At 40.2% G+C, this 13,340-nt stretch overlaps 1 protein-coding gene across 1 annotated transcript in view; it reads left to right on the plus strand.

Moving 5' to 3' along the window:
* Positions 1-13,340, plus strand: part of tbc1d32 (TBC1 domain family, member 32) — a 65,289-nt gene that overhangs the window by 5,121 nt on the left and 46,828 nt on the right. The window contains exons 12-20 of the mRNA XM_070925952.1: positions 1,820-1,957; positions 4,256-4,345; positions 5,683-5,825; positions 6,593-6,720; positions 7,565-7,766; positions 9,281-9,360; positions 10,735-10,873; positions 12,373-12,460; positions 12,969-13,087. Of these exons, the coding sequence (XP_070782053.1) occupies positions 1,820-1,957; positions 4,256-4,345; positions 5,683-5,825; positions 6,593-6,720; positions 7,565-7,766; positions 9,281-9,360; positions 10,735-10,873; positions 12,373-12,460; positions 12,969-13,087 (1,127 nt within the window). The remainder of the gene's footprint in view (positions 1-1,819; positions 1,958-4,255; positions 4,346-5,682; positions 5,826-6,592; positions 6,721-7,564; positions 7,767-9,280; positions 9,361-10,734; positions 10,874-12,372; positions 12,461-12,968; positions 13,088-13,340) is intronic.

Below are 13,340 nucleotides of genomic sequence, written 5' to 3' on the forward strand. Positions count from 1 at the left end.
AACGATAAAGCAGACAGACAAACTGTTGAGTAATTGAGAGAAAGGAATGACAGAAGGTGGAAAAATAATGAACACTCAGTGAAAGATGTGACTCAATAAATGATTAAGCTGAAGTTAAAGCAGACTTGTGACTGATTAGACTGTCACTAAAACCTTCTTTGTCTTCTTAAGAGTTTTAGTTATGTATAACTTTAGCTACTTGCAAATGTTGACAGTTAAAGGTACACTGTAGAGTTTTCGAAAACATAAGCGTGACGTTTTTTCAAGTGGCACATAGTTTGGTTTGTATCATGTACCTGAAGATGCACATACATGCACATGAGCGACCCTGCTGCTGGTTTCACGCTGTTCCACTGATCGGCAGTTGGTGGCAGTAACGCACAAAGAAGCGCAGAAATGTGCCAAAAAAGGCAAAGAAGAAGAACACAAGCTAGCAATAAGGCTAGATGTAAAATATGCATGCTTTAAAAGATCATAGCTTTCCAAACATTTTATGGGGACGGAAATGCATTCAACGTATTTGTTGGATTACAAAATACGTTTTGGTGAACAGAGACGTAAACATAACTTTTGTTTGTGTACAAGAAAACACCACAGGGCATCTTTAAACATGATGATGAGGATGATAAGCTGATCCGATACTGAATTTAGATTTAATAAAATGCAATGGAAGTCCTGCACAAGGCAAAGTATATTTGGCGAAGAAGCGCATGAGACGTCATTGAAAGTGCTGGAAAAAGCCAGGAAGTGGACCTTTTTTGAGTTAAGATTATTTTGCCTCGCCACTGTGGCCAAGGTCAAGTATGAAGAGTGCTGCCTCACTCCACTCATTTGGGGCATGGAAGGAAAAACCCATGATATGTGCCTGAAATCTAGTATAAGTTTCTACAGTTCTGAAATGACCCGGATAACAATGTAACTCTCTCTGTCATTTATTAAATTCACTCTAATACCTTGCAAAAAAAACCCCACAAGACTATTGTTATGGCTCTTCGTATCTGGTCCTCCATGTTATGTGGTGCCAGTTTTTGCTTGTGTTTCTCAAACGTTAGTCAGAAATGACCTCCACCGTCTCTCAGTGCCCGTTTGTTTGTTTGTTTGCAGACAAAATGACACACTGAGAGTTCTATAGATTGATGGTAAAATGCTGCACATCCAGCTGCACATTTGGTTGTGAAAGTTCAACAAATGAGAGCGAATACAGTGGGAGACGGGCCGTAAGGGAGTGTCGGTGTCGGCGCGTTATCTCCTAAAAGCCAGCTGGCTCCTCGAGACTGAACATTTTGACCTTGTCTGGGATGAGTGGAGATACGCCGACTCCCCCATCACTGATACTCTCCTCCACAAAAGAAGAGTTTTTCTGAGCTGTGCTTCTTTTTGATTCTCTGCACCCCCGAGGCACTGCAAGGTTGCCTCAGACTTTTTTTTTTCCATTTGTCAATCTCGCTCTATTACAGGAGCTTTAGATATGAAATGTCTTCAAGCTGTCTGTCCACCACAGCATGACAACAAAGGCATTCATCGTGGTTTTACAAAAAGCAGTTAGCCTTTAAGAATATATTTAGAATATGGTGAAAGATAATTTTTTTTGTTTTCATATTCAACTGTAATCATCAATCTTTACAAATACTAATCAGTCCTTTTTCTTGTGGATGTTCTTTCAGGCCAAGCTGATTCTAAAAAGACATTTCTTTCTACCTTTGTTCCTCTGATTTTTTTCCTGCTTCTTTCATTAATATCTGTAACTGTAACTGTAAATGTAATTACAGCAAAAGTCGAGACAAAAAAAAAAAAAAAAAAATTGTTGTTATTGTTCCAGGTCCAGCCCAGAGGAGTGTTTATACAGGAAAAGAGCTGGAGTATGCCTTCTTTGTCCACTCGCTGTGTGTCCTGGGGAAACTCCTCATCTACACCAATGGGAGAAAGCTCTTTCCCATCAAAGTGAGGAAGCACAAAGGTACAATACCAGACTGTTCAGCAAACAGTTTTAAATATCTGTCAGAAGCATGTGGGGTATAATATTCAATTGTTTGACTAAAAGCAGACTAAGGTTTGACTGATTCAAAGGAATGGTTTGACTTTTTGGGAAATATGCTTTGTAAAATTCCCCCCCGGGGATCAATAAAGTGTTTCTGATTCCGATTCTGATTAATTGCTTTTTGGCAATTTTTGAGTGTTAATTGAGAAGACCAATACAACTCTCATATCTCATATCTATTAAACATGAAGCTACATTCAGTAGTGGGTTAGCTTAGCTTTGTACAAAGAAAGACTGGGAACGGGGGAACAGCTAGACTGTCTCCGTCAAGGTAACAAAATCCAACTACCAACAACTCTAAAGATCACTAATTAATACGTTATATCTTGTTTGTTTAATCTGTACAAGGACCCAATTGTAGGAACTAAAATTCGTCATTTTATGGGGGGGGTTATGCGCTGGACAATTATTTTTGGCAGGGAGCAGTAACTTCCTGGAGTCTCCACTGGTTGCTATGCAACTGGTCCTGGCCAAGAAATAGTCCAGTACATAACAAAATGTCGAATTCTTGTTTTTACACTTGTTTTTCTACAGATTAAATAAACTAGATATAACATGTTAGGTGTTGGTGGTGGATTTTGTTACCTTTGGACAGTGCTAGGCCAGCTATTTCCCCCTGCTTTCAGTCTTTGTGCTAAACTAACCCAACCGGCTGCTGGCTGTACATGTCCATATCTAACTCCAAGCCAGTGATTAAGCATAATTCTCAGAATGTCAAACTATTGCTTTAATGTGTAAACACACTTAAGGACACGCTGCAGGAATTCACTAATGTTTAAACGAGTGACTTCAAAAGGAAAAATAGAAAGTTCCTATCTTATCAGCAGATAATCTCATGTTGGAATGTGTCTGATCATTTTACACATGGTGCCACTGTAGTGATTTAGTTCCCTCCACCCGGTCTCAATCACTGATAAAGTTACGTAAGGCCAACTCTCTGGGTGGAGGCCTGTTGATGAGTCTCCCCACTCCTTGAAGTGGGCACCAAAATCAGTTTGTCACCCATATGTGTCAGTTCCTAAACAATTTTCCATTTTGGTTTTGATCTATTTTTTCTTTTTTTTTTTTTAATCAAAATGTTGCCACATGTTTGATTAAATGACTTGTTTAATTCCCGGCCTTATTTACTTATTTTGCCACAGTGACAATTTGATGTTGACATCATTTTATCACTTTACTGTCACTGACTGAGTCGGTGCTCTCTCATTGACACACACCAGCTAAAAGAAATTGAAATCGGATTTATTGTGTATTATTTTCAGATTTTTTACATTTAGAGTACCATTTAGGCACCGCGCCAAGGCTTCCAGTCACTTCACACACTTGTTAATGTCTCTAGTTCAAACAGTTCAGACCCTTGTTTTCAATAATGTATTTGTGTTATCATCATACCCGACTGATGGTGGTTAGTGGATAGTAGTCCTTACGTTTCTTCGGCAGTGCTTTTCTTACAATATGGGAAATGTGTGCTAATAGATGAATACACAGATAATGACGTAAATGTAGTACATAATGTGCACGTCACATTTACATTATATGCCTTATGGATTAGGGCTGCAACTAACAATTATTTTCATTATGATTTATTTTTCTGATTAATTGATTAATCATTTAGGGTATAAAATGTAGAAAATAGTAGCAGAAAATAGTGAAAAAAAACCCCTAAATAAATCTCTTTGTATCGGTTGTTTGGTCCAACCAACAGTCCAAAACCCAAACATATTCAATTGATAATGATATAAAACTAAACGAAAAGCAGCAAATCTTGTGATGTGAGAACCTAGAACCAAATAGATTATCAAAATTGTTATCAATTAATGTTTACGTTAATTGACAAATTGGTCAGTCGACTAATTGTTTCAGCTGTAATTTGAATATGAAGTGTGTGTGTTATGGTATATGATATGGTATATGTAGCCCCTTTAGACATGATTGTGATGAAATGTAATTTATTGTAAAGACTGTATATTCGACTTGTTCCAGTTACATTCAGTTCAATACAAACATGTAACTTGATGCATTTGTCCTGATATCAGGCACTTTTAAAAACACACCAGATACTAAAACTCGTCCCGGACATGAAATGTGAACCAAGAGGATTCTCATCTTCAAGTTTACCAAAACCTCACACATGGACTCCATTTCCTTCTCAGCACTGTCTAGACTCCAGTGCTTATGAGTAAGACTGATTAACTTATTCATCATTTCCTGTTTCAGATCCAGTCAACCTGACAGACCTGGTTGTCATCCTGATTAACATCATGTACCAACACCCTAAACCTCCTCACAGTGACGCCTCACACACAGGTGGGGCCCCACACACCAACACACGGATATAAACTACGTCAGTGAGTTTTGGCTTCCTCCCTGGTTTCTGTCCAGACCCTGAGTCTGGAATCAGGGACTGAAGGAACGCAGTGACCCTCCCTATGAGGCATCACAGCGTGGCTCAGACCATATCTTTTATCTCTTACCCTTGTACTGAGTCATGCGGTGCTATCTCCTGGAAGACCTTGCTTTATTGCACCATTCATTATCATGAATTACACTGCAGCAACCTTCCTGCAAGTGATCAATAGTGTCCCCTACCTTGACTTTGTCGGAGCATAATCTCGTTTTGGGAGTCATGTTGAGCAAGTCATAGATTTATATTAATATTTTACCTGCAGCCTGATGAAGATCACCTGCACCCCTCGTCTATTTTGAATATTATCTCGGTCCTACAGAATGCAATGTCAGAGGTAGATGCAGAATTAAAGTGTGTGTGTGTGTGTGTGTGTGAGAGAGATTTAGTCTTGGCTGGAGGATTCAATATTTAAGTAGTACATATAATACAATAATGTCACAGAAAGTGACTCATACCCTTTACTTCAGTAAAAGTAGAAATACTACAGTGTAGAATATAAGTCCTGCATTCAAAGTTTTACTCAAGTAAAAGTACAGAGGGTTTATGAGCAAAATGAATTTAAAGTATCAAAAGTTAAAGAACTCCTGATGCCGAATGACCTCTTTCATACTGTTAAATTACCATGTATACTGCAATATTGTTTTATTGTTACCGATGCTGTCACATTTTGCATTTTAATGTTGGAGCTGGTCCTGGGTCGAGCAATGGTTTCCTAGTGGACCAGAAATATAGATGGAAATGCTCGAGTAAAGTACAAGGATTTCAAAGTACTTTACTTGAGTAAATGCACTTGGTTAGTTTCCACCATTGTGAAGTATTGGCAGTAATAAGATTGGTTTCAAGATGGAAGCTGGTCCTCACAGATGCCTGTAAGACCCTGTGTCCTGGGTGATCAGATTGATACTGTACATAAAAGTAAAAATGCTACAATCCAGGTTTAAACACACTCACGGTGACGATGTATAAATGTAATATGTGTCCAATCTACAAGACATACTGCATATGAATGGAAATGCACCGATCCGGACAGGAAGAGCCCACGAGCATCCAGCAGCTTCAGAAGGAGCGTCTTGACTCCCAGGTTATCAGCAAGCAGCACAATATGTTTAGTGTCAGTTTTAAAGGATATCATTATTATAACATGTATTGACGTCCGTGTAATTCAGCTAAATAATAAACACAAAGCACGTATTAATTCGGCTGGAAAAAGGTGACCATTTACCGTTTGCGTGTTCAGACTCCCTGTCGCCCAGCGGCCTGGTGATGGAGGTGCTGTGGATGCTGTGTGAGAGGACGGAGTGTGCTGCGGAGTGTCTCCACCAGAGCCCTGTAATAGAGACGCTACTGGCTCCTGTTATAGCTCTGCTCAATGGGCAGCAGGTCAAACACACACACTCACACACACGTACATGTGCACAAACATTTGTTTTAACACAGTCGTGAGTAGAATAGACCACATATTGGTTTGCAGATACATACCACAAACATGGTGGAGATTCATAAAAACACACGATTACATATAGAACGTTCATGTATCAACAGTACAAATAACAACAACGACAAAGAAAACAGTTAGACAATCGCACATAAAGTCTATTCATATATTTTGAATCACAGAACAAGCCTGTCATATTGCAGTGGACCCTTTATATCACAAATACGTTGCTATGGGAGTGTATCGCTAAGCTTTCTATTAATTATTAACCCAAGAAATTCACGATTGGGATGTTTCAGGGACTTTTACAACACACTGAGATAAAAGTTCTGAGGAAGATGCTGAATACTTTTTTTTTTTTTTTTTTTACATCAGATTTAAAGATGTCTGACTGTGACACAAAACATTACAATATGACAGCAGGTTCCAACACCATATCTGAATCCTGAAGTGCTACACTGGTGTTAGAAAGACACAAAAGAGCAGCTGTTAACTTGTCACAGCAGGACAGATTTAGTCATCGGTAAGCCTTATAAAAACTGAAATTGCAGAAGCATCGCTTGTGAAAATATAATGGCTTTTTCTTGGTTCCATCATTGTCAAAGTTAATGATGTTATTTCAGTTTTCAATATCTGCTCACCCTTCCTGGGATTGTACTTGTTTCTGAATCAGTTGGGTAATTTTTGTCTGTTTATTCTCTACGGTTTGCAGGCCAATTTAAAATCTCCTGCAGCAACACTGACTCTCATCGCTGATGTTCTGGCTCGCATCGCAAACACTGACAGAGGATTAGCTCTCTTCTTATACGAGAAGAATCTACTTGTGGCCCACAGTGAGAGGTGAGACAGCGGCGGTTGCGTTATGATTAAATACACGGCGTCATTTTGTATCTTTCGTGGTAATGAATAAATTACATTTTTCCGACTTGAGCGAGAAGGCTTCAATACAGAGTTAAGTTTGCATAACAAATCCTCCTGGTTCTGCACAGAGAGCAGATTAGACCCGAGGATGCTGCTGGTTTGTCAGTCACTGCGATTATATCTCTGATCTACTCAAGTGTCTTTACCACAAAAAGTATCTTTTATTAAAGACACTCAGGGTCACTCAGAGGCCCCAAGTTAGTTTTCTATTCGGTTTTAATTGGCTGACCCTGACCAGTCTGTAGCCTGGGTCAGTCTGTCCATCTTGAAACAACAGTCTGTTGTTGTGAATTAGCAATAATACATTCACCAAGGCTGACGCCACTGTTGAGTTCAACACTTTGTTTTGACTTGCATGTACCTCCTCTGAAAAAATATGTTGCATAAATGAGCATATAAACGTGCACCATCACCATGTTTCTTGTCAATCAAGGATTTTGGAGATCTAGTCGGGGGAAAGCCTGTGAATTTGATGAACTGAAAAACAGGGAACAATACAAATGGGTCTCTTATAGTAATAAAGGTATAGAATGTATTTGGCATTGAGAAATCAGAAGTACTGAAAGCACGCGGCAGCTCCCCCAACACACAGTAGACAAGTCACAGATCGAGATCAGGACTGTTTTGAGTTGCTGTGACACACTGTGTACTTCGCACGTAGTACATTTTCCAAGCAAAACTCACACTGCACACATGAAAATCTGTCTATCTGGTATCTCTTGTGAGCACCTTTCTTGTTGTGTGTTTCCCCTCTCCTCTGCAGAACCTCTGCTGCTCGTGTCATTGTGCAGTTCACCCTCAGGCTGCTGGATAAGGAGCTGTCATCATTAAGCGAATCCGACGTGCCCCATACATTATGTGGAGCCTTTATCTTTGTCTGTAGGCAGATATACAACACCTGCCAGGGTTTACAGGTCCTCCGACCATACGGCCTGCACAAGGCTATAGCTGCCGCGTGGAAAAAGGTACCTGCACTTCATTTCTCAATAAAACACTGATCACGTTGTCTTTGTCAGAGAATCACATACTCCATAAAAAACATTAAAAAAAAAGACCTCAGTATGTTTTATGTTTGTTTTGTAAAATGCACCCAAAAAATCTTGGAGTCTGCCTTGAAAGGGACTCAAAAGATTTTGAGAATGCAAGAAATGAGACCCTTTCTTGGAGCGCACTGCTTGACTAATCTGCCCATAAAAACATTGTAAAAGATGGAAGTTAAAGTTTATATCTGGGTCATTTTTCTAGAATATTTAATGGAGGGGTGTCCACGTCTAATGATCAGTTTCATTGGCTAGAATACTCCTGTCATGTTTCATTTGCTTGATGAATGCCGTGTTCGCTCTCTGTTCATTCACTGCAGTGAGAAAAGTACCGCCACTGCTTGCAAATGGAGGGAACCATCATAAATCCGCTTCATTACATTTTTAGAATACTGCTTTTGTCATAACAAAGCATCAGAATCAGAAAACCTGTAGTCATTTGGTCCCAAGTGTCCTACTGAAAAACAAAACTGAAAAAAAAAAAACGAACAATTGAATGTGCAACCAAAACCAAAAACAACTCCTGCTCCAACGCCGGTGCAGAGGAATCATAGACGAGTAGTGAAACTGCTTCTAACGGGTAGGAGGCATCGCCAGTGTCTCAGTGGCAGCTTTCTGTACATACAGCATACAATCCCACCTCACCTCATACCTCTTTATGTAAGACATCCATGTCAAAAATTAACTTGTGCGAGACATTGTGGTATCAGTCTACAGCATTTTTCCACTCACTTCCTCCTGACTTCACCCATGTACAGTCTCAAATCCAAGTCCACATCTATTTCTGTAGTGTTACATAGTGCAGCGACAGCGTTGACCTCAGTCCACCCACTGTAAACACACACCAACATGAGGCACCTTAAGGAAGCCTGTGATTTTAATTGGTTTACATGGAAAATAACAGTTGCCAGTTAAAGGTTTGATTGACAGTTTTGACCCTGATAATGTTGACAGATAAAGTTGCACAATAAACACTAACATACAGTATAAATGTCTGACCCAGGCAGTGGGTTCATTTCCTGATTATTGCATTTTATGAATACAACTTTATTCTGTCAAGATTTAGAACCTTTTTCACGGTGAAATTAGCAAGAATGATCAATGTTACATAATGAAATCATCAATTATAGATGATAAGAATTACAATGACAAGACATAAAAAGCTAATTGTAGACCAACAGTACAGCAAAGGGCAGACGACAATTTATGAAATCAAAATACGACTGAGTTCCAAAATGTTCTATCTCCACTCAGAAATAGTCCAGTATAAATCTGTAGGCGTTAATTTCATCTTCAAAGCATAGGAAGCTGCTTTTACGTCTCCCACTCTTCAGCATGATGTGAATGAAACTGTGAATAATTCTGGTCAAAACCTTCAGGTGTGCTACTCGTACGCATGGAGTGATGAAAAATAACACTTTCCCCTCCTTTATTTCTAGACCAGTTCCTTGTCAGAAAGGGTTCCAACCCCGGTACCTGGAGCCACTACTGGAACATCCACCCAGGAGCTGCAGAACATGTGAGGCCACCCACACCCGCACCCACACCCACACACACAGTTTAAGTACTTTATTTAAATCACTGGAATTAAAGTAGAGATTAGGCATAATGCAGGTATTACAGAGACTCAACTTTGAAATTTAAAGAAACTGAATTACGTTTTTCCATCCCACCGTCCAGCGACTTAGAGACAGAAGTATCAGAACAGAATTTTGAATAATTATTATGTTGTTTTTGACTTTTTTTATGTAATCTAAAGCCTCTTACAGTAAGACTGTAAGCCTATAAATATACCCATCTTTGTTTCCTCATTATTGTGCTAATACATAAACTAAACCAATACATTTTTCATTGTGTTTTTACATGGAAGAGGAGATATTTTAAGTGAAAACCATGCAAACACCAAAATATCGATATCAATATACTGTATGCGCATTGGTAACACCTCTGTGGCAGCTGGTGTAAACAAATCACCAATACAAAATAACATCTAGCAAAAACAGCCCTTTGTATCCATTACAACCAGTTACACTACGTGCAGCAGATTCAAGGTGTTGATATGAGTTAGGGTTCAGAAGCAGTGTGGTCGATGATTGCCAGGAGACCATAAAATCAGGGTGTACTTAGTTGTCACCCTCTTTAATCTACCTCTGACAGTAATACATGGAACGGCCTCCCATAGCTCAGCAGTGCAGCACATGGGATGGATTACAACATTCCCAAGGAAACATATCTCTCCTGCACTCATCCCTTAATTACAAAATATATTGCTGTCATAATGAGGGGTGTCCTCCCATAAGTGAGGTACTGTAGACTTGTAGATTAGCGACTTCCAAACTCTGACAAAAGGGATTGCAAGCTTGCATTGTTGGCTAACGTGAGCTGGGTGGAGTGAATTAAAGCCGCAGCATTTATGGGAAGAAAACAGTTAACTTTCGCTGCCAAGAGGGACACTGGCGTGCACACTTGCCTCGTGCAGCTTTGAGAAAACCTGACTCCGTTCTGACGCAAGAGACACAGCTAACCGACAACATGCTATGATAATTCATGCTATGTCATCAGTAGATTTAGATGATTTATGCTAATGTAAAGTTCTCAAGTTCATTTTACATTCATCCCTGTCCCATTTGCTGCCTCATTCTGATGAGTTAACCTCACAATTAACAAAGATGAATGCAAGGTGCTCGTTATTCAAATCCCAGGCTGAACTTTTGTTAAATACAGAGAAGTCATGTCCGTAAAGAGGCAATAAACGGGGGGGATTCTGACCACGAGTAGGCACCGTTTCTCGGCTAAGAAGCTTGTTTCCCACCTATGCATTAGGCTGCGTTTCCCGCAGTGTGAATACACAGCACTGCAGCTTACTCTGTCTCCCGCCTCGACTTTGGAACAGGCTCATCTGGGAGGAGACGTTGTTGGACAGCCTGCTGAACTTTGCTGCAACTCCTAAAGGCCTGCTGCTGCTCCAGCAGACAGGAGCCATCAATGAGTGCGTCTGCTACATGTTCTCTCGCTTCACTAAGAAACTACAGGTAATGGCAAACACTGCACTTTACTGTGCTACACCAGAATGACTGCGGATATGATCAATTTTCCCAGCATAAGAAAAAAAATAGAGTTCAAAATAGAGTTGCCTTTTGCTTCACCCCTTTTTTTTATATATTTATACCCAGTCTGCCAGGTGTGCCGCTCTCCAACTCACACATTTAGGTGTTTTCAAACTTTATTTATACACTTACATTAGTTCACTGAACAGCCCCAGTGGAGCAGCATGGGGATCAAATGACTTGCTTAGGGGCACCTCAACTGTGGTACTGAGGGAGCAGCACAGTACTCATTTCCTTCTCCACCTATTTTCTCATCCTGCACTCCAACAAGTGCTGCCTCTGCAACAGCTGATGTAAAATACAACTATAGAGTACTAAGTACTAACTCCAGATGTTGCCTGAATTATTTAGTTGTAAAAGTACTGATAGCAGATCTTGGTGCAGAAGTGCTGATGCGCGCTGACGTTGACGTAGTTGGATGTAACCGTTTCATCGCCTTGATGGACGCGCTGGAAGAATTAACTTTGGCAGTGGCTCGGCTTCTAATCCGTCTTGATAGCATCAATGTGCCAAAGTCATGTTATGCTGTTCAAGTGATTCTCAGCCACATTGACTTGAGTTACAGTGAGTCAGCTCTGAAGCCACAGCAGGATTAGGGGACAAAAAAAAAAAGTCATTACACACAACACAAACACAAACTGACGTTTACTTAGGTTGAATTAAAACAGTTTTCATCTTTAAAAACCTTTATTCCTTCTGTTGGCCTGTGTCACCGGTGCCCCTTATTCATTCTGCAGAAGGTGTGGTAATGTGTTGCTCCTGCTCCTCCTCAAGGCCACAGTCATATTTCCTGAAGACTGCTCAGTATTCACCGCTAGCCTGGAGGCTGTTACATGCTGCTACTCCCTCGCTGTGTTTAATTTATTAATCTCTGGCCTCTAAATATGCCTTACATACATAGTATTGTCCATGATTCATATTGTGCACACACACACACACACACACACACACACATTCTGTCTTACTGCAAACCTTAACTAATCCCCCGTGGGCTTAATTTACTGCCATTGTTTACGCACTTTTGTAATTGCTTCTCTCATTTGGCATTTCGCTTTAATTATGGAATGTAATTATATTTAGTCTATTTTTAGTTGTGACATTGTGTTGTAATTAATGAAGGGCCTGCACACTCAAAAATCAATTTGCAATTTGATTTCTCCTTAGTGTACTAAACTACATTATGTAGCGCCTTTTCAGTATTCTAACGGTGTCATAGCAGAGTTTGCATACTGAATCCTGAACGCCAAATCTACAAGTCTCCTTCGCTTCAAATTCAAGCCCTTCTTCTTTTCTACATGAATCCTTTATTTGTCTACCCCGTCCCGGCCTCTCCTTCATGTCTGACGTTCCTACACAAGGAAAACCTAAAAAGATAAAGTGCTGAAATATTTCTGGGGCGGATTAAAAGTGTGTGTTTTCTGCAGGTGAGCCGCTGTGAGAAGTTTGGATACGGGGTGATGGTGACACAGGTGGCAGCGACTGCTCCAGGGGTGGTGGCTTTGCACAGTTCAGGTACTAAAGCATTTACTCACTCGCCAGATGCGATGCTTAAGGCTCGTATTCCGAGTTGTTTTTGTCTAGTCGACACTCAGTAAATCAGGCACCGAGCAGCCCAGGGAGCAACGTCTTTGTCAAATGGGTGGAGAGAAGGCGTAGGCATATATGGTGGCATACAACTGATATGAATGAAAAATTGAATTCTGGATTTAGTGAATGGTGAAATTGTAATATTTGGGGCATCTATCTAGCTGCTGAATGGTTAATACATACACCAGATAATCGCAGTTTCCACAGTTTGAATCTGGCTGGGGATCTTTATTCCATGTTATTCTCTCCCTCCATATTTCCTGTCTGTCTCCACTGTCTCCTGGCAACAAAAGCTAAAATGCGTCTTTGAACATTGCTGTATTAAAACATTTAAAGATTTCCAAAAAAACGCTTTAAAAGTCTCAATTGCATCGCTCCAATATAATCTTCGAATTCTAAACTCACAAATTTCAAGTTTGATGTTGTGTTGCAGGTTTTGTGCGGGCCATGGTAGTAGAGCTGTGGTCTGCTCTCGAGTGCGGCAATGAAGATATCAGGGTTGTCCGTCCCAAGCCCACACCCATGGACCCCATAGACAGGAGCTGCCTCAAGGTATGTGAGAGAGAGAGAGAGAGAGAGAGAGAGAGAGAGAGTAAACTGCCATTTTATACCAGACGGTATGTTCTGAAATAGGATCAAACTGAATTGATTGAACTTGAAGTGAGACATACAAGGTTACATTTTCATTGCAGACGGCTGGAATTTTTTTTTTTTTTTTAAGATTTAGATCCAAGTTTGGGGCAGAAACTTCATTTCGGGTTCAGTCCAGGACAGGCTCAAACTTTCATTTGAAGCTCCAAGTGTG

This window comes from Enoplosus armatus, chromosome 19, assembly GCF_043641665.1.
Source record: "Enoplosus armatus isolate fEnoArm2 chromosome 19, fEnoArm2.hap1, whole genome shotgun sequence".
Lineage (NCBI taxonomy): Eukaryota > Metazoa > Chordata > Actinopteri > Centrarchiformes > Enoplosidae > Enoplosus > Enoplosus armatus.